Raw genomic sequence first — 26946 nt, forward strand, 5'->3', positions numbered from 1 at the left:
CATTACCAAAGTGACAGGGGTTTATACAAAACAGCAATTTCATGGCAAAGTCGTGAATACAAACGACTTGTAAACTTATTCTGTGATAAATGAAAACCAGTAGTGTCCTCACAGTAAATGCCTCCAAACTAGGAGTGTTCATCTCATGTTGTCAGTAAAGACTACAAGGCTGGTGAAAGAGGGTGAGGCGTGGATACACAGCCTTAGTCAAGTGTGAGGGAGAAGGCCAAGAGATGGAAGAGAAAAGCAGCAGGTTGGTTTCCTTTCTCGTAATCAGCAAAGAGTGGGATGAAATGTGAATGATAGTGCTGAATATAATGGGCCTCAGTTCAGCCTTAGGGTAATTACCCATGTCCGGCTTTTGTTTAAAAATCCTGCTCTCCTTATCAAAGCCTCCCACTGTTCTACATCTGGTACTGAACAGTAGCCATAGAAACCACTTGTGCTAAAGTTATACAACTATAAACAGCACTCGGCCATTTCCAAACCAAGGACAAGCAGGTCAAAAGTCTGATGTCCAATACCATTAAATCTGTCGTGTTGTTCGTAATAGGAACACAGTCAAGGTGAAAATCTCTGTCCCTCTCATGTAGTCACATTTATTCAGTTCCTTATAAAATTAAATTTCAAGATATTAAGCTGCCTAACGTCTATGAAAATATATTAAAACTCTATCTAGAGTCTCAAAATGACTGATCATTAATAAATGAAACTTGGGTGTTTAACACTCAGAACATAGTGTCTTTTTAAGTGCTAAATGAGCATTGTAGATGTTCCTGCTTAGCATGATACAGAAGTATGAGTATTTTCCACATAAATACATTAAAGTTTACATCTTTATACATGTAAAAGTAAGTGTCAAATATTAAAGCAGTCAACAGACAAGATAAAAGTTTAACAACAATTAATTAAGCACTTATATTTAATTAGAACTAACAAAAATCTTATTATTTTTTTTTTTAAGTTTCCCCTGGGTGTCTCTGGCTGTCCTGAACTCATAGAATTCCATAGAACTCTGCGTTTTGTAGAGTAGTCTATCCTTGAATTCACAGAGATCTGCTTGACTCTGCTGGGATTAAAGCCATATGCCATGTGACCTGTGCCCAAATATACACTTCAGTTAGATTCTGAACAATGTTGATCCTGGGTGGCTTCATCAAATTTCCACAATCCATTTAAAGAATTAGTAAAGATGTATATGTGTATAAATAAAAACCAAAACCAGGCAAAACTGTTTTTGCTTAGGGGTAAATTCAAAGGAAAGCAAGAAACTGATTACTGCAAAGGTCAGAATAGTATTTTTACCTGCAGGAAGGTCATGCTTATGACTTTTTTTTTTTTTTTTAAGACAGGGCTTCTCTAATGTCCTAGACTGGCTTTATAAAACAGGCTGGCTTCGAACTCACAGAGATTTACCTGCCTCTGCCTCTCAAGAGTACTGAGATTATCTTAAATGGCTGCAAGATATTTGGAGTGTGCACTGCTCTGTGACCTTGACCTCATCGTGACTACATGGATATGTACTTCATAAGTATTGATTAAACTGTACATTTACTTGTTGAGAAAACTACACATAAAATCTTCAACACTGGATTCTAGGTGACATAGAGTGGAAAGAAGGTACAAATTCATATTTTAATTAGAAATACCTAGAAAGGTAATTTTAAGTTGAAAACACCTGAGAATAAAGGAAAAAGCCATGCAGTCAAAATGCTATCACTCAAACAAGAGCTAGAAATGAAGCTCCTAAGGACTCCACAGAGCCCCATGCCCCTCAAAACCGTGTGCACCAGAATACCCGAATCAAGTTTTCAAGTGAGCCAGGCCTATGACCCCACTCCATGGGACCTTTAAAGCTACTTCCTGCAGCTACTCTAGGAAGAGCATTTGAGCTGGCACCGTGTCTGCTCTGACTTTAGGCACTGTAAGAGCCACACCGGTTAACCTGTGTCACCAGTGCTGCAGCTGCTGGAGAACTGACTGGCACTGTCTTGGTCTAGTCTGCTCACAAAATCACTCATTTGAAGAGGAATGAGAAAAAGACGATGCTCTAAGATTTAAACCCAAGAAAAAGTAACATCAACCCAAGAAAAAACAAATTGTTTTGGAACTGCATCCAAACAGCGTATCATGTGGTATCTCCGTGTCCCTATCTGCCTTCTTGAGAATTCTTCAAGCACTTCAAGCCAAAATGAAATTTATTTATTTCTGACTTCTCATGCAAATTATTTGAAGGGTTATCTTTTTCTCCCTCATATATCACACTGCAGCAGTAATAATTAGGCCTAGACTGAGTTTGTGCTTAATTACTATGCTCTTATATAGTATAATTCTATTCAATCTTATTAAGCTGTGAGTTATCACCTACAAGCAAACAAACCCCATAAGCAATGAGGTACATAATGCTGTACTAAGTGATAATGATAATGTGTTTACATTTAAACAAGCCTCTACTGTAGAGGAGACCTCAAGGGTCCACACACATGCGGCTTCATAGTTCATGCTAAGGATCAGAGTTTACTTCCCAGCACCTACACTGAGTGCCTTAGAACTGCCTGTCACACCAGCTCGAAGGGATCTGATGGCCTGTTCTGGCCCCATGGACACCTGCACATACATGGCATACAATGACAGACACACATGCACACACTGAGGTATGAATGCATGCATATACATATATCTGAATAGAAATTAATCTTTTTAAGAAAAATCTGTTGAGTAGCCAGTATAGGTATTCGATCTGGTCCCAGTGGATTCTGCAGAAGCCATTCAGAGTATACAGCTATTAGGTAGCTAGCACAGGATACATAACCATTGTACGAAATCTGTTCTGACCTAATGATGTCTAACGATTAGAATCCTTTTAGTTTTTGGAAAGCAAGAATTTCATTTAATGAATTTTATGTGTTTCATAGCATTACCTCAACTATAGATAGCACCATTAACTGTATATCGATAAGAAGAGAAAAATTAGCCCTAGAAAAATGTATTATAGTCTGAAATGGCATCCTGAGCACACTGGCTAAAAATAACGGGCGAAAGAAAAGATTATGTTAAAAAGAACCTAAGAATTCAATGTTTAGGGACATTTGCTTCTTATTCATTTTGAGGTAGAAGAAATTTCCCCTCAGGTCTTTCTTGCACATGATAGACAGGCACACCCTGTTGCTACACAGCATACAGAGACCTTTTACTTCAGCATGATCAAAAGGCAGAACTCTGTCCAGGTAAAAGACAGTGTGATGCAGGAAAAGGGTCAAATTTCAAAGACAAAGATGAGCTCTGTTTTACCTTTGCTGTTTACTACTTAGTCCTCAGTGCACTGAAGGCTCTCCATCTCTTAAAAGGGGAAATAAACTCAAATGGATAAGAACACTTATAAACAAGCACTGAAAAAACAAGGCACTTTATTGTCTAGAATATATCAACGAAGAATATTAATAAACAAATGATGAGTCTTCCTATCAGGAATCTTTGTAAGATTCATGTTTATCAAAAACCCCTTCACTACGCACTCAAAAAAACAAAACACGAAACAAAAAAAAAACCAAAAAAACAAGTCTAAAGCAACAGCTAATAATGTAAAGATAAAAAAAATTCATATGCATTAGACAATCCTTATAACTTTGTTGGTATAATGTTCTTGTGGAATGTATACAGTCTATCCTTGTTCGTTCAAATACTGATTTCTCTTCCCCTCTATCTGGTTTAAATCCAGACATTGTACTGTGATGTTTATTCTAAGCATCACCTGTCTAAACTTTGTGCAAACATGCTTCCATTTGTTCTCTGTAATTTCAATAAAACAACCAGCCAATGCTGTGCCATGGAGAGAATAGGGTGGGACATCCTGGTCCAGAGGGGAACAGAAGAAAGTGAGTGGGAGGAGTGGGAGAGAAGAGGTTGGCAGGAGAGGACTTGGAACCATGAGGAGAGATGAACCGGACCTAAGATATGACTAAAATCAAGTATAATGGGTCAAATCTGAATGGGAGGAAGCTATGCAGGTTTGGAGATTTAGGGTGGAGTAATCATTGCCCAGCATTATGCTCTAGGTTAATTAAATAGATCCTAGTCTGTGTGTGGTGATTTGAGTATACAGCTGGTTTAAGGATAACCACTGCTTAACTAATAGATAAATCAGTAATATTAATAATTGACAACATACTTATCTCTACATTTTAAACAGTGGGAGAACACTTAAACAGCACGTCAAGTAAGCTGAACTTCGAACTGAAGTTACACCTAACAAGTGACAAGTCAAAAGCAAAGGTCACAGTAATGAAGTGCAAAAATGTAAAATTAATGTTCTTCCACTGCCAAAACCAACAACACTGAACACATCTGAGAACAGTTTGTCAGACATGTGACAACTGTTTGACAGTTCTGTGTCTGCCTGTTTTATAAAGGGCTGCAATCCTGATGTAATCACAAACATTCCTCAGCAAGAAACAGAAGGCAAAAGTGAAGCAATGAATTAGAAACAAACACGACAGAGTATCATATTAATGAGACATCAACAGTAAATCCCACACCAGGTAAGACTTATTAAGGACATCTTAGGAGGCTTTTCCTTATTAAAAGAACACCACTTTCATCCAGGTGGAGTAGAGGCAGCACGAGGAAGCAAAGGCAGGCTGACTTCTGAGTTGGAGGCCAGATTCATCAACACATGCGTTTCAGGACAGCCAAGGCTATACAGTGAGACCCTGTCTCACTCAATACACATGCACGCACAGGCAGACTCACAGGCAAGGGCAGACGCACGAACCCACGCCAGTTTCAAGCAAGAACAAAAGAAAAATGAAAACAGAAAGCCAGGCTGGAACTAGCACTGTTTTATAGGGCTGAAAACATCAAAAGAGGGTGAGATTATTCATCATTTTAATATCCAACAAGATCTCTCAAAAGACAATTTTCCCTTGACTTTAAAATAAATTTGCTTACAGAAACAGAAACATTGAAGAAAAATAGTAGATTTCTTAAACTAAACTCAGGAGAAAGCACACATGAAATCGGAGCACACAAGATGCTAGTGCATTCTTTATTTTAATTTCTGTAAAAACAGAAATGGATGAGAATCTTCTCCATGACTAGGTAATTCTTTGGAACACAATTTATGGAGGAATGATATTTACATAGGCAATGTCATAAAGAAAGTTAATGTCATCTACTTTGCTTTTGGCTTGTAAGAATTAAAACTATAACATCTACAAGTAATAGTTCTGTCTTGTATAAGTATCCCTCTTGTGCCTGGCACGTAACAAATATCATTACTAACTCAAATGATTATGTTAAGTTCTTTAGTTTATAGAAGTTGTAGACTACTATTGATTCACCATGCCTCACTTCCCTTAACATACCAAAAGAAAAGCATACTGCCTGGAAGAAAAAGCTGCTCAAAGCAACCAGCTTCATGTGACCTGTTAAGTTGATAATGGTTAGCACTAGGGTTAAACCAGCCCCACTTCAAAATCTACAGTTAGCGACAGGAAAAGGGCATTTGAAGCAGAAAGTAAGAAGCCATGACGGGGGGGGGGGGGGTGTCTTAATCCAGTGTGACTGGCATCTCAGTGAAAAGAAAGAGACAGCACAGCAGGTCTCACACACAGAAGCCACGAGGAGCCGTCTCACCAGAAACCCACCTTCCATGTTCCGCTTCCAAAAATATGAGAAATTTCTGAAATTTACAATACCCTATTTGCGTATAAGTACTGCTTTATACAACAATTTGCCAGTCTTTAAGGCATCAAACGTATAGAGCCCCAGGTCTGTCTTGCAGCAAGAGAATCAAGAACTTAGTGTCTTACAAAGCAAATTGAATCCATAAACCTGAACTGTAACCATCTTCCACGCCCAACTAAGTCTTCCTTCATATGTGTACTCGTAACCCGCATTTATTAAATTATTTCACTGGCAGTGGAAACATGTAACTCAGGTCAGAGGGCTACTTGTGAGCACTGGATCTCTCCTTCCATGTGGGTCCAGAGATCACACTCTGGTAACAAATTTTGTGGCCAGTGCCCTTACCACTGAGCTATCTAGTAAGTTCCCAAATCTTTCTTGGTGACTCATTTTATCTTGTCTTCTAAAGTGCTCAAGCTATTTGGTACAGAAATACTAACTCTATTATCACACTCATGTTTCACTTGTCTAACAAGTATGTAACTACATTACATAATTACCATAATATTTCTACCTAGGACAAACAGCCCCAGGAACAGCGCAAGTAACTCCTGGGAAACAGAAAGTTTAGCTCATACATGGAAGGATTCACCACATCACCACCAGCAGACAGTGGGCTTCAGTCAGAGTGGCCAGGACCAATTAGTCAGTGGACAGTGAGGAAACAGGGCTTCTGCTGGATTAGAAACTGACGTTTTTGAAGGCTGTCATTGTGCCAATAGATACAGAAGCCACTCTTAGGAATTTCTGAATTGACAATGTTCTAAAAGTCATGATACTGAGATGGGAATTAGATTTCTGCAAAGAACCCTAATTAGGTAAATTATCCTGTCTAAAATGTGTAATATTATTTGAGGAAAGATAAGCTGTTACTATACAATTACTTAGTAATAATATACCTTGTTAAATGTACATACATACACTTTCAGGAAAACACTGAAAACCATGTCCATTCCACAGATTCTATCATCTGACTATGAACTTGGATAGATGAGGCTGGACTGTGAATAGGTTTTGTGTTTTTTTTTTTTTTTCTTTTTAACCATGCATGGCATTTTCTTCCAAATGCATGGCAGTGGCCATGCATTCTCATCAAATCACATATATCTATACATCCATGCATATAAATACCTAGACAACTAGTGGATAAACATCAACTACGTATCTAGATGACTAGCTTAATTTCCTGAAAAGTCTTGGTTTGAGCCTGATTATTGAGGATATTTTATACCCTGGTGAAAACTATAAACATTTTGTAATAATAAAAATAACTAAAATATTTTGCATAAAGTAACATAAATGGAGTATTTAACAGATACGAGTAAGATCTGGAAAGAGATTCAGATCTGTTAGTGTAAACCAATTATGTTGTAATAAGGCTCTAAACTAAAGATAGATAACAAATGGGAGAGAGGTAAAAGACACAAAGTGACAGACACAAAAGGCAGGATATAAATTACTACTGAGAAAGACCTCTAAGATATAAATTAGATGATAATCCATCAAATGGAGAGTAGAGATGGGTCTTACAAAAGATGCAAACACAAGTACCCTGTTCTGCATTTTGCTCAAAGATAGGGCTTGTCCAAACAGCCAGGACATTTGGGAAAGCCTGTCAGTCCAGAAAAAGACAGCACCAACAGTATTCTGTCACGTTACTAAAGCTTCATTAAATATACTGTTCACATCACTTCTAAACTGGAAAGTAACAAATGTTATTAAAACTCTTCTTTCTCAAACTTAAATATAGTGTGTATATGTATGTGTGAGAGAGAGAAAGACAGAGAAAGAGGGAGAGAGAGACAATGAGAATATCAGAATGGATGACTATGATCACTGACACTATACCTAATAAATGAGGAAATTTTATTTTCTTTCTTATATAAAGAATCACAGTCTTGATTAAAATCTACATTCAGGTGGTGAGGTGGATCAGCTGGTTAAAGATGTTTGCCACCAAGCCTGGTGACCAAGAGTTCAATCCCTAGAATCAACATGGTAGAAGAGAACCAGGTCTCTTGAGTATCATGTGACCTCCAGGTGAGCTGTGGTATGTGCAAGCACATACATGTGCACACACACACACACACACACACACGCACGCACGCACAGCTTCTGCAACAGGACATGATGCCCAAGGCATGGGTGGGCTTCTTCCACTCATCAACCCTCTATCCTACTCCTACCACAGCCACAAACAAATGCAGAGTTGAGCTTCGGTTTCTTCCTAAACTCACCTACTACTCTACACTACCAAAATCAAGACTAACATCTCCACATCCTACTCAAGGAAAACTATTTAGAAAGATCTGATTTTGACTCTTCCACAATTTATACTACGAACACAAAGGCAACTTACCTCAAACTCCTTCACCTTTTCCATGGTGATCAAACGCCTTGCTGTGTGACTGGAAAGCTTTTGTTCACAGTTGCTGATAAGTGTGAGGCAAGGGTGCCAGGGCACCATTTCTTCACTGTACCTGCAGACAGAGAGCTGATGGTTAGGAACAACCACACAGGCATTGTGGAGGTCAAGGGTGTTTCCACACAACCCATAAACAATCTACTTGTACTTTAAAAATATTTTATAAGTAACAGTACCAAAAAATGTAGTTTAGTAGTTTGCCCCTTGAAAAGAATAAAAAGATAGATAGTGGGAGACAGTGAGAGGGAAACAGATGGGGGGAGATGGTAGGAAAAACGAGAGGATATACCTATATGCTTTAATGAAGAATACCAAACGAACCACAAAACTACGAGATGATGATTACACCCTAAAGGGTCCATAAACACAGATCAGACAGAAGTACATCCCTCAGCAACCCCTTGACAATCAAGATGGATGATTCAAATGAAGATTTTTATGACATCTACAATAGCATATACTTTACACTGCAAAATGAAACATCCCTAAAAATTGTTAATGACATCTTGAGGCCTCTGTCAGATATATAAACAAGTCTAAAGTTATTTATACAATAACTCAAATAACTAACTACACATAAACACGATAAGCGTGTTTGCTCCAGGACACACTCACTAGGAAGGAACACTGAAGCTGGAACTCTGAGTGGTGGGGAGTCTGGCTATAGAGCAATGTGGCCCATGAACCAAGATGACTGACGCCTAGAAAGCAGGACAGTGGGTACACTAAGAACCTAGAAGAAAAAACCAGTGGCTTTGAGCAGAGTGAAAAGAGTAGCAGTGATGGGTCCCTGCTAAATGTGTACCTGAGAATAATGGCTAGCAGTTTATATTTCTCTTTTGCAAATCTTCATGCCTTTCTGAACAATCTCTGCTCACACATATTACATGCGTAATCTTAAAGCTAGGATTCGAAATGGGAACTGTACTGGCTAAAAACCTCGGTTAGCTTTACCAATGTGTCAACATCACCCTTACCACCACTCTTCAGGACTTTCCTTATCTCTCTGACCATCAACAACCTTCCCCTCACTGCCTCAACCACATGCTCAAAACTTTTCACCACTCACTCACCAAGCCACATTCATGCTGCACTTGAGTCTACTATCAGGGGAAGGAATTCTCTTGAAGTCATTCTTTGCTATTCCCTAGGGAACTCATGACCACTTTTTCCTCATCTAAATTGTTTATACTTGCTCTACAGCCAGAAATAATGTACTTTTATAAAACTAGTCCATATAAAATTTAGAATCTTCATACAAAATACTTATGATATGAATAAATATGGTCTACATCATGACTGAGACTAAATTTAAAAATAGAAAAACAGAAAATACAACTTTGAACTTAAGCTTATACACAGCAAACTCCATGGATGTCTAGAACAGTGGCATACTTGAGAATGTACACTTTTATTTTTGAAGTAGGATCATATTTCTCACTCTGTAGCTTGAACTGGCCTCATAGCTCAACCCTTCTATGTAGGAATGTTAACTTTTTAAGAAAATTTAAAAACCTTCTATTAACATTGAGTCATGTTTTGAAAATGTCACTTAAATATGCACAAATAAAATTCCTTATTTTTAAGCCTCTTATGCAACTATAAAACAAAAAACACATTTATAAATCAAATCCATCTGTAAAAAATAATTTTAAGTAATATTTATAACATAAATAATGCTAATATTCCCTAAACAAAGTTGTCAGTAGCTGGTTTTCTTTTTAGAGTGGGGCCTTGTAGGCACAAACCACAGCATTTGATTTAACAGCATATAAATATACTAGGTTTTTGTTGTTGTTTGCTTTTACCATAAAATAATATTATTTGGACTACCATCATTACTGAGAAAACCACCTTATCAGTAGCCTCTTAGGGTCCTCTGTATCTATAAACTGGTTGTAGGGACACCTCCCTCCCCATACCGTAATCCATGGAGTCATCCAAACTAGGAGATATTTACAATAGCCTATACATAATATCCTGTATTCTTTAAGTCATCTCTAGATTATGCAGAATACATAACACAAATATAAATGGTACTTGCTATACTGCACTGCTTTGGGAATGCAAGAATAAAAAGTCTGAGTTCAGTACATATAAAGCTATTATACCACAAACTCCATTTCTCATTGAAGACTGGCTGAATCCAGATATAGGAACTACAGGAAAACAAACTCTATATATGAATAACGAAATCAGTGGAAAACATACTTCCAAATCAACAAACTGAAAAATAATTACAGCAGCTTAAAAATAGCTTCAGTGAACACTCAGTCTATTTCACATCAAATCTGTACTTTGCCTAGACAATAATAACAATACCTACTTTTTTAAATACTATTTCCCTATAATTTAAGTTACCCACTGAAAACTAAAATCAGCCCGAACAAGAAAATCGCACAGATTTAGGACAGTGTTGCCAAAAATAGAAGGAGGGTGGTTCCACACTGGGATTTCTTTGGGAGACAATGAAAATGTTTACTGTGGGGGCAGTTATGTTTATGGTGGGCATGTTTGCACAACTTTGTGTAAATACTACAAACCACAGGAGAGAAAAGTGTAGAGTGGGGATTGCATGAATACAAGTTACATCCCAGCTTTTTTTTTTTTAAATAGCAAAAATAGTTATATACATAAGCCCCTCGCTTTTTCATGAATCACTTTTCATAGTCATTCTTTCCCTTGTAAAACTTTAATTTCTGGGGAGGAGCATAGGAGAAAAAGAGGGAAGGAAGGTGGGATTGGGAGGTGGTAGAAGAGGGGGCTACAGCTGGGATACAAAGTGAATAAACTGTAATTAATAAAAATAAAATTAAGTTTTAAAAACTTTAATTTCTTTCTAAATGTTATCAATCTCACTGTGAATTTACTGAACACTGACCTGTTCAAGGAATCATTCTTTCCTGACTCCTAGATAAAGACGAAACATGTTCTCTTCACTGAGATGAACCACCATAAACTTCATGACTACATTAACATTTATTCCCAAAATCTTAATTTAAGACAGGTGACTAAGCTGCTCGGTGGTCATTTTTTTTTTATGTGTCTGTGTACAGATGTATGACACCTATGTGTGGTTTCCTTGGAGGCCACAGAAGGCCCAGACCTGAAGGTATAAGCCAGTGAAGAGTAGCCCAGTGGAGGTTCCGGGAACTAAGCTCTGGTCCTCTGGAAGAGCAAGCACTCTTAGCTGCTGGGCCAGGTCTTCAGCTCCCATACTTTATTTTAATTGACAATTTTAACGTATGGTTATGGAACATAATATTAAGTCTTAATATTTGTGTCATCACATTCTTTTTCATTTTTATTTATTCTGTGAGTGTGCATTCAAGTGGCAAAGCACACCTGTGGAGCTTGGAGAACAACTTTCAGGAATTTTCTCCTTCTACCACATGGGTTCTGGGGCTCAAGCTTTGCTCATACAAGCAACCCACTAAACTATCTTGCTGGCCATGACGCCATCATTTTTATCACCAACACCAGTGGGTGGATTTTATCTTCCACAAAGAGAATTTCTAGCCAGTTTAAAAGTTAGCTCACAAAATGAAGTTAGGTAAGAAACCTCTATGAATTTGTGGAACCTGAGCAAACAACTGGCCTCAGTCAGGAGCCCGATCTATGCTCTGCTTTGGCATCATCTTCAGGCAGTGGATGTTGTGAATAATAAACCTGCAAACGTCGGAATGTAGCAAGGAGACAACAGAGAAATCATCCTGTGAGGGCTGTGGTGGCCTGAATGAGAGTCGTCCCCATAGGCTCATATATTTGAATGCTTGGTTCACAATTACTGAAATAATATGGAAAGGATGAGAAGACATGACCTTGCTGGGTGAAGTGGGTAACTAGGAGGAGGCACTGAGGCTTCCAAAGCCCACACCAGCCCTAGTGAGAGTTCTCTGTCTCTCTATGTGTCTGTCTCTGCCCACAGCTTGAGGAGAAGAGGGATGCTCTCAGATACTGCGCAACATCACGCCTTCCTTGACTGCCTTCTGCCAGGCTCCCAACCTTGAGAATCATGAATCCTAACCCTCAAGAACCACAAACCCCAAATCAAATGATTTTTTTTATAAACTGCCTTGGTCACAATATCTCTTCACAGCAACAACAACAACAACAACAAAAAAAAAAAAATCAAACCCCAAAAATATTAGCTATGGAAACTATGAAACCAGATAAACAAAGGCTAAGATATCCTAGACCTTGACAAACTAAAAGATAAGACAGCAAGCACATTGTCCTGGAAGAAACGAAGCAGATAAAATCTGGAAGAAGCAGACAGCACTGCAGTACCAATGCTGGCTTCCACACTTACTGAATAGCTGGTAGCAGACAGGAAGACAAAATGGTGTATGCAGGGGTAGAAAGCTTTTACTCATAGCTTTTCACATGGGTTCAGAAGAGAGAAATATAGCCAGATTTAGGGGTACACATCTATAATCCTGGCACTTGGGTGGAAGACACAGGAGGATAGGAGTTCAAGACCATCCTGGGCTACAGGAGACCATGTCTTGAAAACAAAGCAAAATGAAGAGAAGAATGACATAGGTGTGTACCATATGGAGGAAAGGCCATCGGTGCTAGTATTTGGACAGTGTGCATGAGGGAGGAGTGTGTGCTACACTCTAAATGTTCTATAGTTTTGAAATGTCTTTCAGAAATTCTTTTTTAGGTCTGCAACTTGAATTAAAACAAAAAGTAGCTTCCTTCTATCACAAGTAGAAGAGAAAAAGCTAAGAGATAGCAAGTGAATGCTAGCTTTTCAAGCAGCACACTGCAAAAGAAAACAAAAAGGCAGGTGGAACACCCCAACAGACTGCTAGCAAAGGCTTTGCACTTTCCAAGGGAGAAACACATAAGGATAACTTAGAATACTCTGCTTAGTAACAACCACTTCACGTATAAGTAAGCAATTACCTTCCTCTCTGAAAATATTAATAAATCTCTACCTATCGCTGCACAGACCAGATAGCAGGACACACCATTGGGAATAAGAAGGGCAATTAGCTGGGTAGTTTTGAATTTTAGATAATGTATAATACTCCTTGAAAACAATTTTCCTTATTTTCTAAAATAAAGGGACTAAATAAGATTTAATTCCTTTACATTTATTCATTCATTTATTTATTTATTTATTTATTTATTTTCGTTTTATACATACGAGTGTATGTGCACTCAGGCTCGTGCCTAGTGGTTACAAAGGCCAAAAGAGATCATCTGAACCCCTAGAATTAGAGGTAGGGCAGCTGTAAGCCACCTAGGTGAAGTGCTGGAACTTGAACCTGAGTATTCTGCAAGAGTAACAAATGCTCTAACCCTCTAAGAAAACATAAAGCCAGTGTTCAAACTATGGATATAAGTACATATCAATCGATAAGTAAATGTATAACTAAAGCTCAACCAAAGTCACTTCAAATACAATGTCTATAAAATAAACAAAAAGCATCCACATCCTGAGGTACCTAACCTACCACTGTTTCCACTGTCCTCAAATGCTTTTAAACAAGGATATACAGCAAATAATTAAATTTTTAAAAAAGATTCCTATGGCAGATTGAAGAAATAACTAAACCATAATCTTCAACTGTCTTGCAAACCTAAGACCCTATCCTTTTAAGAAAGAGAGGGAAGGGTGGAGGGAAACAGAGAGAGAGAAACTCTAGGGAGTCAATTCTCTCCCTCTACCATGTAGGTCCCAATGACTGAACTCAAATCATCAGGCTTGATAACACAAGACTTTCACCCACTAAACCTCTCTCTAGACCCCTTTAATGCTTCAAAACTTATTCAAACACCTTATGTTCTACCATTGTTGTACATAGCTCCATTCAGCAGTTAACAGTTACTGAGTAACAAACCCAATCCTGTTCAACATAAAACAAAGCTTTAAATAGATGCATGAGTTTTATTTTGGTCTGAGCTCTTACTTGTATATAAGCAAACCAAAACTACTGATAAATATTAAATATAAAAATATGAGCAAAATTAGAGATGAGGAAACAAGGATCATTAAAACATGCAAATACCGCAGGAAAAGATATTAAAAACAAAGAGTACATACTCTGGCGTATATACTGGTAACCAATAGACCAGTCTTCCGCCCAGGACGAGGGTCTCAGCTGCAAAGTTTAATAGGTCAAAAAACATGTCACCCAGGTGATAATTCAAGGAGACAGGAACATGGCTTTCTGGACTAACAGAAAACAAATATTTCAAAATCATTTAAAAGCTTAAGATTGCTCACAATAATTATTAGAAAAAAAAAAACAACCAAGTTTTTCAAAGTAATAACTTGTTTCATTTAAATTTCACTTACCATTTTTCTATTCCCTTTGGTATTTTCTTCTGTGAACCTGATCTTCTTGTAGATTCTCTGATACCATATGGAGCTAGGCAGAAAAACAAAACAACAAAAACAAAAAATAAGGGGATAGTCAAGTCAACCGTCACCAATGAGGGGCAGATATACATGGTATGCAATCAAATATGATATCCAGGTGTACTGGCTGGTTTTGTGTGTCAACTTGAAACAAGCCAGAGTCAGGAGAAATGACTCAGTTGAGGAAATGCCTCCATGAGATTCAGCTATTTTATCAATTAGCGATCAATGGGGAGGGGGAAGCAGCCCATTGTAGGTGGTGCCATCCCTGGGCTAGTGGTCCTGGGCTCTATAAGAAAGCAGACTGAGCAAGCCATGTGAAGCAGGCCAGTAAGCAGCACTCCTCCGTGGCCTCTGCATCATCTCCTGCCTCCAGGTACCAGTCCTGGCTTCCTATAATGATGTACTATGATCTGAAAGTGTAAGCCAAATAACCCCTTTCCTCCCCAACTTGCTTTTGGGTCATGGCGGTTTTGTCACAGCAATAGGAATCCTAAGACACCAACCAGGGAAGGAAAAACATCACCTATGCAGTATTCCACCAAAAAATATTTAACATAAAATGCTCAGGAAAGGACAACTATGTGAGGCTGTGGTCTTATTGTAAGTAACGGAGGTTCAGATGACTAAATGCAAAGCCTGATTCGAGGTGGATCCTGTACTCAACGAACAAACAGCCCATAGTATTAATGGTTCAACTGATGAAATTGGCTAATAAACTGCAGATTAAAATTATATCAATTTATGATTGGCATACTGTGCCTAAGATACTATATTTGTTCTCAGGAAATACACACTGAAGTACAGGAGGAAGATATCATAGTTGGAGAACAACAGTAAATAATAAAAGATCACCCAAGTTTCATAATGCATATTCACAATGACATCTTACTGCCCTAAGAACTTTCTTGTTAGATTCGAACCCTCAAAGTCATCGAAAAACAAAAGCTGGCTGAGACAAAGGTCTTAACTTTCCACTATTTACAGATTTGCCAATCCTACAGAAAAGGCACATCTGTTTAGACAGGCTGCCTCAAACATTCAAGATTCCTGAGGTGCAGAACCTAAGTTTTCCTGTAGTGTCCCGAAACAAGTTGATTTTATTCACAAGCCCAGTGGTCCCATTTCTCTAGAAAGGTGACGCCCGTGGAGGTAGGCACTACACAGGCTTTCCTTCACCCACAGAAAAACTGAGACTCCTGAACCAGAAACCACAGATAGTTCTTTAGCTCTAGCTGCTACACTTATGACCAATCACAGGCACTATAAAAGTTCATGCATCAAAAAATTAAAGGGAAGGGAACATGGATGGCAAATTTTGTATGGCTAAAAGTAGACAGGAAATAAACATATCTGCTAAAATGAAACCACAAACCCTTAGCTACTTAACAACCTGCTGTCTAGTCGTAATTTTTTGTGTTGTTTTTAATGTAAGGAAGTTAAAGAGTGGGAAAAAAACCTAAAACAAGTGGGCATTTCTGAGATGTGCTGATATGTTTTGTATTTAAAAATGTACCAACTTCAGAAAACTAGCCCCCTTCCTACTTTGTATGCAAATAAACTCACGATCTGTGATGATTGCATCAAAATATGTTCCCTTCCTCCAGGAAGGCTTAGAAGCATCTGAAACCAAGACATCAAGATAAAACTTCTCTAAACCATACTGACGAAGATTTGCCCTGATGTTTTCATCTGGTCCTCGCCATTTCTGGTTCTTTCTAGTAGCCTTTCCTAAAGAGAGAGAAAAAAAATGATCATACTTATTCTAGCAAACAGAGAATTCTTAATTTCTTTAGTTTATCCAAAAACACTTTTATGTTCATGCAAACCCCTATTTACCCACATAAAGTGTGTGTCATTTGTAATACTAATTGTATGCATACAATTAGGCAAGTATTATTTTACCTTATTATTCTAAACAGTAAAATGTACCTTGTAAAAATGGCCAGTATTTTCTAAGCACGAAGTGTTCATCAGTAATATACATAACTGAGTAGAACATGGACCTTTCCAAGAGCAGTAAAGAGTTCCATGTTGAATGACTGTTACATCAGATAAATGAAACAGAAATAAAGAATGCTAACTTGTAAACCACTGAAGCTTTGACCATGGAGAAGGTACATAAAACAGAAACATAACTAGTGTCTGGTCAGTGTGTGTGGAGAAAGCGGACCAAGTTCAAAAGCTTAGCACTGAGGAGACCCAAGCAGACGATGATCATGTCAGTGTTAAAACCAGAGAAACCAGAAGAAAACATGGCTCACTAGTAATTTTTGAGATATATAAACTATTATACACATACACACATACAAACACTAACTGAAAGAGATAATCAGTAGGTAGTAAAGACTAAACACACACACTTGGAACCACCAGCATTTAAACAAGTGAAACTGGTCAGAAGGAGCACAACGTTAACCTAGATGTCAGCTTCATAACAGCTCGCTCTAGTTATTCTTTTTCTTGAGACAGGGACTGGATAGAGAGAGGCTCCTGCCTCTACTTCCTGAGTGTGGGCATTACAGCCTTGTACCACCACACCCAGCAATTATTCTTATATAATTATATACTTTTGCATTATGACTGACTATACGGTTAAAAAAAAAAAATCTAAAGAATGAAAACCCCCAAACATTCAATGTGATAGAAACAGAATTTAAAGGGAAAAAAAAATGGATGCCAGGAGAAAAATAATATATACAAATGTATACAGAAATAAGAGGAAAACAGAGAACCTTAAAGATACTGAAATAAAACTGTCAAAAGAGTAAAGGCAGCACCAGTAGAACATTACCCTAGAAGGCGGGTAAAAAGGTCAACACTTGTGGAACTGCAGCTCTGTGCTGTCAGTGGGTGTTTCCAGCTGAACAGTAGGCACCGGTGCTACAAGATCACAGGCAATGAGAAAGTGAGACCAAAAGCAGACAGGAGGTTTTCAGGCAGCATCTCAGCAAAGGAAAGAGAAAATTACAATACAGCTAAGGGACCCCACAGGACTCACAGAAAGGCTTTTGATTTTCTAACTGGAAAAAAAACATGAAACTATTTTATGGTATAAACTGAGAGACCAGAAAGAAAGAACAGGGGGTATAACTAGCAACTGGATAAACTTTAAAAACTTTTCTCAATTAGAAATCTACACCCAGTAGACTGAAGGCTATGAAATAACTTTTCAAAACTTTAATAAGTAAAAATAAATAAAAATTCTTAAAAGCTCTGTTGGATAATCTCCTTACAGCAAATGCGTGGCCTCTGTTAACCAGAAGAAGCTTCTATAAACTACAGTGAAGTCTCAGAACTTTACTTACTCTAATATAAACATAATACACAGAGCACGCTGGGCCACACAGATGACAGTCCCTCTTCAGCAGGAGGGAGAGCTGGCCCCACCCTTTACCTGAGTAATGCGAGAGAGTTGGCCCTAATGGGGTGAGCTCAGGAGAGCTGTCAGGATGATCAACTCAGCTCTCACCGAGGCCCAGACACGGGACTTGATTTGCCCCCCCCCAACCCTACCGCATTTATGAACTGCTGGAGCATATGAAGGGGCTGGTCCTCCAGAACCAAAGCTGTAGGATCTCTTAAGACACAGGGAAAAAGCAGGCTATCTGAGAGGAGCCCCAGTGAATCTCCAAGACAGATAGTGTAGCAAAAGCTAGACCCCGAACCAGACCAATGACTCACTGCAATGAACACTCTTTTTGGGGAAAAGAGTATACTGTGTGGCATACCAGGACATACTGCAGCTTCCACAGCAAGATTTTTGTTTGTCTATTTTCTTTTGGTGGGGAGGTTGCAAGGGCAGAAGGTAGATGTGGAAATGGTGGGACAAGGACATAAGAGGGATTGGGGTGCATGACATGAAATTCCACACACACACACACACACACACACGCACACACGCACACACACCAATAAAAACTTTTTAAGAAGAGAACAAGGTGGGATGACACGATATCAGTGCTGCACACAATGGTCTCAGCAACAGAAGTGCAATTACGCCTCACTTTAAATTAATCTATACTGAGTGAAGAAAGGGGTTTTTAAGATCTGATCCAAGTTACAATACAGGACTACCAGCATAGAGGCAAAAAAATTTCAAAAGCATGAATTTAACTTGGTATTTTTAATACCATTCCATTATGAGAAATACACTTTTTTCCATTCAATCACACACCATTTGGGAAGCTTTCAAGTTTTTAAATAGTGTCCATAATTGCTACAATATCAAAGTGGATTAATGTTTCAAGTTATACCCATTTAAAGGCAGAATTTTCACATTTGTAGACACCTCAAGTGTTTCAATTATTTTGTTAAAATTTTAAAGACCTGATTTTTTTAATGTGTTTTATTTTAATAGTTAGAGCTTTCCTTCATTTTTGAGCCAGTCAAATCTGTCATATTCCTCAGTCTGATCAGTTTGTACTGGGAAATGACTCTTATTTTAGCTACAACACTGTGACGTAGAAAAATGATACTATTATAGATAATGGGCTTGAACTCACAGAAATAAAGTGAGCATCTTTCACATGGGTAGTATTAATTTTTACAAGTTAAAACATGGCCTTTTAAGAATACAGTCAGGTAATTATCTCTTGGTATAAACTATAAATATGACTTTTAAATAATTTGTTCTAGTCACAAAAAAAGTTACTCCAAGACTAAAAATATTAATCCAATCTAAACTGAATGCAATGCATGATTGCTGAATAAATCAATGACAGTAATCTTAAATAGAGACTACAAATGTTTCCTTCTTCTCTCTCTCTTTTTTTTTTTCAATTTATTTTTATGGTCATGGTGTTCTGCTGGCATGTATGTCTATGAGAGTGTGTCAGCAGCCCTGGCACTGGAATTACAGACAAGTTTGAGCTGCCATGTGGATGCTGGGACTTGAACCTGAGTCCTGGGGGAAAAGTCAGTGCTCTTAGTCACTGAGCCATCTCGCCATCCCCATCCCTTTATACACATTTTCTTAACATGGACTTGTTGACTACACAACAAGATGGCTACTCCATCTCTCTAATCTTAATGTTCTTCTAGTTCACACTGCATACACCGAGTGATCACATCATCAAATGTAGATACTCAAACAAGTTTTGTGGCAAAAATGTTGTTTTAAACAATAAAGTGTCACACAAAACTACTTTTATTATTTTAAAGGCCCATTTGGCTTAACAACAAAGAGTTTAACATTGCCTGTAAGTTCTACTCACCTAAGCCGTGAACTGTGTTGTAGTCTATGTCTGTCCCACACACATATGCACCAAAGTGAGCAGATGCTATCAGGAGACCACCTGGAAAATCACACAATCATGACTGTTACCCAGAAAGTCCCAGACTAGTGTTCTTTTCCTGATTTAATTTGATCCAGAATCTTATGAACTAGCTGCAGGCACAGTACCCTGGAATGACATCAAGCCTAGTTAAATTTAGCAAGGCTCAGAACTGAACAAATAAACCCTAAACTGAACCCACTAAGTTGGCTGAGAAGCAGAGTCAATGCATATCTCAGCATCACCACTTCACAACACTACGTACGCAACACTATTTTTAGTTCAAAACAATGTATATTTAGACATTTCCAGGTTATCTAAGATTATTAAAAAATACTTTGTTCCTTTTTTAAGTGAACATACAGGTCTACAAACACAAAGATCTAAAATAAGATAGTAACTGGGCTTGATCTCACAGAAATAAAGTGAGCATATTACACATGGGTAGTACTAAGTTTTACAAGTTAAAACATGGCCTTTTAAGAATACTGTCATGTAATTATCTCTTGGTATAAACTAAAAATATGACTTTCTAAGTAACTTATCTAATTAATGGTATCATTGTTCTTCCTCACAGTGTAGTGGCTAAAGTAAGAATCATTTCCCAGTATAAACTGATTAGACTGAGGAATATGACTGATGTGACCGGCTCAAAAATGAAGGAAAGTTCTAACAATTAAAAGAAAACACCTTTAAAAAAAGCACCTCTTTAAAATTTTAACCAAAATTCAAAGTTCAATAAAATATTACACTGTATTTCTCATTAAGCTGCACATTATCAAGTATTCAAATTAAAAGCATTTTTGTGTGTGTGATCAACCCCTAATTATAATATAGGAAGATGTAAGTCAAGTAGAAATGAGAAATTCATCCTTAGACTACAACATAAGCACAGGCTTGGACAGGGAGCAAATTCTAAGGTTTCTTCCTACCTTTTTAAAATGTTACCTCTAAAGTTAAGATGCACAATGCCTTCACAGGGCCAAGACCTATACATTATAGACCTACAGCCATTTAAAACAGCCAGGGGAGAGGACATTGAAATACTTTGCTCATGGAAGTGCACTAACTACTTCCCTGTGGCATCCCCTGAAGGAGAAGAAGGATGGTGGATTCAAAGCACAGCAGAAACCAGAACCTGGGTCTTCTCAGAGAAACCACTGTCCACGTGAGACGCAGTGGGAAGGAGACCTCAATTCTTCATCTAACACGGCATAGTCTGTACTTAGGAAAGGCGTTGCATGTGGTGACTTGTGAGACACAGTCACTTCACCCCAATCACAAGGAATTACTACAATTCTGCCAGCCAAGGCAGATACTCACCTAGAAGAGCTAGTTGTCAAGGAGAACAGAAAAGCTTTCCTGTGCTTCCTTAACCAGAACCTTATCCACTGCTTAGGGATTTGAGAAGACCCAACTTACAGAACACTGCTGAAAGGAGATGAATAATCTGTTAGACTCGCCTGATAACTTGTGTCTTTTACTTTTTAAAAATAAAATCATAACAAATTGGTTTCTCTGATCCCTGTTAATCATCTATTGCTCTTTCAATTACAGCAGTTTTTTGTATCTTGTTGTACATTAAATGGAGTCTTCTTTGGTGGAAAGGACAGTAAAAACAGGGTGAGATGCTGAGAATGGAGGAAAGTGATTCACCCTTTTTTATCCAAAGGAAAAATATTAATACCACATATGTGAGTTAGACTGACAACTCAGTGTTTCAACTTGTCACATAAACAATAAACAGTAACCATTTTAAGGTTAGGGTAATATCTTATATGAAAAAGACTACAATGAGCTGAATTCATTCCACACTATAAAACCATTTAAGTTTGTCTCTGGAGAGCTAAGGGAAAGCTTTGAAAGTCTGAGGCAATGTGAGACCAGGCTTTGGTTTTGCTGAGACAGAAAAAGGAAAAGGAGCTGTTGATCCTGCTGCCACTGTTTTTTTTTTTTTTAACTGTATCTGTTTTATCCCCGAGAGAGGAGCTCTAAATGAACTAGCAGCTAAGTACGAGCGGCTAGACTAACATGGCCAGCACCACAACTAGACTAACTTCAGGCTTTGGAAAAGGGAACTACGAAGGAATATGAAAGACTGAAAAGCCGAAAGCACTAATGGTCTACTGATATCTACTTTCCAGTCCTCTTTTTCATCCTGCACTTATCTCCCAGGACCAACTTCATTTCCTCACATGGATCCTATGTCTACAATCTGAAATGACAAAATTCAAAAGAAGCTGTATTATTTTCCTTATACCTACAAATCATCTGAAGACAGACAAGGCCAAGAAGTGTATCTCTCTGTGGACTATTACCAGCACTGACTCACCTGAGAGAAGGTATAGGAAGAAATCAACACTATGGCTTCAGAGTTCTATGCTACATAAAACAATGAACATACTCACAGAAAACTAATATGGTAGGATTCCTACTCACACCCCACCCATAAGGCATGGACAAAACAATCTTGATTAATTTAGGTAATTATAGAATCGAGCAGAAGAGCAAACAGGCTGAACATAAGAACCAGGGTTCTCAGTGCAGAGAAAGGTGTACGTAAAAAAAGATGAAACAGGGAGGAAACGGATCTGTGACAGTCAACAGAAACAGCTGGCACATGCATAGCCCATGATTTCTAATAAGTCTGTGTGTAGGTTTACATGTGTTTAATACACACAGGCGTATATGCATGAGTATTTCCATTTGCCTCACATACATAGTATGTGTATACACGTGTGCTCACCCTCTGAAGTCGGATCAGGGTTTCTGATACCCTCTCCCCACTAAAAGAAACAAGGGTTACTGTGAGAAATGACTGATGCCAGGGCTTTGGCATATAAAAGATAAGCCAGAAACTTGAAAAGTCCTCTGAAAAGAATTGTAAAAAATAATAAATAAATAAAAAGGTCGCCATGACAGTTTCAATGTGAAAGGTCTGGTTAAATTGGGCTAATCTGAATAAGGAAGCAATTAAGGACTAACAGGACTTATATATAAATCACCAGAGAACACAGGGGGCTTAGGAGTTCATGTTAATAAAGTGAAATTAACAACAGGAAGTGAGGAAAGGCTCTTGATTATAAAATAATAAATGTAGATCAGTAACAGAAGTGCTAGAGTGGAAAAATCATCAAAGGAAAGACTGGTCTGAACAAGAATCCTGTCAACGGATGCTAACCCTGACTTGTCAGAGGAGGAGACATCTGGATATAAGGAGCAGTACACTTTACTAGTCTTAATGTTCCTCCCCACAAGTGCTTCATATTAACTGCAAGAACATAAAATAGAACAGTCACCATCACACAATGGAAAATTATATTAATACCACGCTGATAAAAATTAGTACTACACTGAGAGGCAGAGAAGCAGGGTATGTAACCCTCGAGAAGGACACACCCAAAGTTTCACAGCCCAGTTGGGAATGTATAACCCATTTCAGTAATGAGAAAGATTCAAGCAACTCAAATGAAGAATATTCTATACTTAAAAACTTTAGTTATGTTCCGAATCAAAATAGCATTATTAGTAAAATACATCATCTAACCACAGAATACAAATATATAAGTACTTATATAATCCTTATTCTTAAAAAAAATGTATACTGACATATTTAAGAGAGGAATGTAAAAAATGTAACCTTCAAATGATTCAGGAAAAAAAATACAAATAAAATAAAACAATATGGTAAAGGAAGCCAAACGTAAACGAGTGCTTACACTGGGATTTGATATGTAGATAGTCAGAACCTTTAAATAAACTTGATATCAGTTCCAATAGCAAAACCAAAGAGTGTTTAGGTAAATGATGACAGGAAGGAATAAATTAGTATGCTGCTGAGAGTGAGATCCATGAAGACACAGCAGAAAGCTCACTGGTGAATCAGTTCAAAACAAATTCCAGAAAACTGCTTCCACCAGCTTGGTGGTATAGATACTATTTCTTCCTTATCACATTTGGTCACAGCCCTAAAGCTAACTTAGTGCAAGTATCGGCCAGTAAAACCTATGCAGATAAAAATTACCTATGCTGATAAAAATTAGTATTAGTATGCAGAGAGAGAAAGCCCTGCAGAAGCAATAAAGACATGAACAGTGGTGTCAGACTGCTGCAGCTAGAAACTGCAGAAATAAGACGCTGTATAACAAACCCTGGCAAACTCACTTAACCTTGCCTTGCACCACAACGTCTTCAGGAAGACTTTTAAAATACCTTCATGTTAGTTGTCATCAGAATTAGAGTGCACAGCATAGTACCTGACACATTTACTCAACAAATACTACTAGCCTTGCATCCTCACTGCTCCTTAGACAGACATCTACAGGGCTACTAATGAAATAGAATAATGGGGTTAGTCAGACAAAAATTAAATAAGAGTACTGCCTGCCCAAGGCCTACATCAAGCAAGAAAGAAATCTGAGGCAAGCAAAACCTCAGAATCAGATGACATCAATTTGGGATTTCAGGCTTTCCACAAACTTAACTACGGAAGCATCCTAGGGAAGTTACAAAGAGCATGATCAGCAGGCAGACTCTATTCTATGGCTATTTAGTCACCTTTGGTTTCATGCTTGCTTAAAAACTCCCACACACAGAATCAAAGGTATGTTTTCCCTCTACCCAAATATATGGCTATTTATTTAAAAGCATGAATATTTTCTTTTGATTTTTTTCATTTTCCCATAAGAGTTTTCCTAATTAAATAAATATACTATGATTCTACAACATTCCTACAATGTATGAGATATTGCAAAGACATCTGTGAAAAAATAAGACTACTGCTCCCCCCAGTGGCTTACTTGGAATAAAACCCACAAAATCCTAGTCACATCAAGTGACAAGATTAGCTTGTTTATTCAATCTCTCCTCCAAAACATAGTATCACCTTCACAGCTACAAATAAGCAATATCTATGCATTAGTGCAACAAATGGACTTATAATACCTGTTCCAACAAATGGATCAAAGACAACATCATTTTCTTTCACTCTGGCATGGTTGGCCATGATGAATGATAAACCAGCATCCATACTTGTACCTCCAATAAAATGTCTCTTTTTGACACTATATGACTCAATTAGCTCTCTTTGCCCATCTGCAATCTAGATCAGAGATATTTTTCACGTTAGTCTAGCTACACCGAACACTCAAGATAATTATTCACAATAAAATTATAGCACCTTGAGATTGAGAACCTCTATCCACTTATTACTGTTCCAAACTTAATCCTTTAAAAACCACAGGACTGAGATTATTACAGTAAATTTTTATTTATTTAATGCCTTTCCACTGACTCTGTGCTTGCAAACCCAGCAGAAATCAAATTTATATCTAACTATTCTAAGAAGTCTTGAGTATTCTCACCTCCCCTTTCTCATTCTCTAAAATAACATTCTCTAAAATAATAGTCCATATCATGGGTCTCAGCTTCCATCCACCTATTACAGCCTCAAGGAAGTGAGCAGAACATGTCTATGATTTCATTTCCTCTCAGAATGGAAATGATCTAAGATTTCCACAAGGGCCTGCTGAGCAGGCACAGCACTCTGCCCTGCCTCTGCTTCACTCAAGGAGTGTTCCTGACAGTCTGGGAAATCTTGTTTTCCATTATCAAGTGCCCCCTCTTCCTAGGTCTCATATCTAACAAGCTCCTTGCGTTTCACAGGAATCTATGAAAACAAATCATATTCACACACATTTCGGCAATTTTAACCCATGCAGCAGTTCTAACTGTTTAGTTGCTTTTATATATAAAAACTCTGATAGAAAGGTATAGCTCTCTGCTTTGTTTGATCTTTGCTTCATGAATGCTCTGCCACTGACCTACATTACCACACTTAGCTTTTTTAAAATAAAAGGAGAGAGGAAGAAAGAACGTGCTCACCCATCTACCAAAATAAATATTATGTGGCTTCTCGGGGATGCAGTTTGGGTCCAAACCATAGTCCTCCAAAACAGAGAATACATGTTGTGGTGTCGTTAAGTTCACTTTTCCTTCAAATGGAAGAAATTCAAGTGCCTTAAAAAGAAAAAAAAAAAAAAGAAATAGTAATTCTAATGTACTACAGAAGTTTACAAAGACTTGGAGAACAGTGCTCATCTAGTATATCCACTGTGTGAGTCTGTGTCAGAGGTAAGTAAGATACACACAAGAGCATAGAAAGTGGTAAGCAAGCATCATATATCCATGTATATCAACTGCCAGAGTGCACTGACCCAACAGGTTTTGGTTTAGCTAATTTCACTTACATCTATTCGTTTGACTTTTTCTTCTTGAGTCAATGTTTTATTAAACGTGTGAATCTTTATTTTATACGTAGAGTCTGAATGTAGAAATGGAACCTAAAATAGAAGCAGATAGGTTCTCTAAGCTTATGAACTATGCCAAATATGCAGACGAGCCTATGCAGAATCACGTTTCACTACGCACCATCTTTTCCACAGGGTAATTTTTAAGAGAAGTATACAGCTCCTCAGGAGATTTTCCATGACCCCATAGTTCAAATATAGACCTAGGAAATAAATGATTGGTACTAACCTCAGTAAAGAACTTAGTTCAGAGCAATACATAATAGTTATTTACTAGTTCTTTATGCTTGCCATAATAAAACTGTCACGGGCTTTGCTTTTTAATCTATTTTGAAAAATACATGCACTGGAAACAAAAACAGTATAATCCTCAAACACACAAAGAAGTTGAAACTTACAGGAAAGGAGAGAAATTCAACATTAAATTAGGATATTTGCAAGTTTTCATCATTCATACATATACACAAACACAAAACTATCTGCATATATTTGATGGGGTCAGGGACTGACCCCACTATCTACTACTGTCTACCACTGAGCTATACCCCATGCCCTTGTTATTATATATTATATTACATATTATGCTAGCTCAAACGATGCAATAAAATCTCATGGTATTTTAAGGTAGAGTTGTAAAATGACCTCCCCTTTATTAAGGGGGAAGTTTTTGTTTAAAAAGCAAAAACCCTGTTCTTACTATTTATTTGGTAAATTTGACTATGTTACTTAAAGTGTTTAACTCTTGAGTACCCAGGAAGTATAAAATATTCCATACTGAAGGAGGTGGAGAGACTGCTCAGTGGTAAGAGGTCTTGCTACTCTTTTAGAGAACCCAAAATGGTTCCCAGCACCCACATCAGGCAGCTTACAACCACC

At 37.8% G+C, this 26946-nt stretch overlaps 1 protein-coding gene across 5 annotated transcripts in view; it reads right to left on the reverse strand.

The window, feature by feature from the left end:
- Trmt11 (tRNA methyltransferase 11 homolog) overlaps positions 1 to 26946 on the reverse strand; it is a 105500-nt gene that overhangs the window by 71849 nt on the left and 6705 nt on the right. For all 5 annotated transcript variants that reach the window (XM_060373686.1, XM_060373685.1, XM_060373687.1 and 2 more), the window contains exons 4-12: positions 26192 to 26273; positions 26011 to 26103; positions 25646 to 25780; positions 24707 to 24863; positions 19703 to 19783; positions 16053 to 16217; positions 14424 to 14496; positions 14169 to 14300; positions 8045 to 8165 (exon numbers count right to left, since the gene is read on the reverse strand). In XM_060373686.1, the coding sequence (XP_060229669.1) occupies positions 8045 to 8165; positions 14169 to 14300; positions 14424 to 14496; positions 16053 to 16217; positions 19703 to 19783; positions 24707 to 24863; positions 25646 to 25780; positions 26011 to 26103; positions 26192 to 26273 (1039 nt within the window). The remainder of the gene's footprint in view (positions 1 to 8044; positions 8166 to 14168; positions 14301 to 14423; positions 14497 to 16052; positions 16218 to 19702; positions 19784 to 24706; positions 24864 to 25645; positions 25781 to 26010; positions 26104 to 26191; positions 26274 to 26946) is intronic.

Source organism: Meriones unguiculatus, chromosome 20 (genome assembly GCF_030254825.1).
Source record: "Meriones unguiculatus strain TT.TT164.6M chromosome 20, Bangor_MerUng_6.1, whole genome shotgun sequence".
Classification (NCBI taxonomy): Eukaryota; Metazoa; Chordata; class Mammalia; order Rodentia; family Muridae; genus Meriones; species Meriones unguiculatus.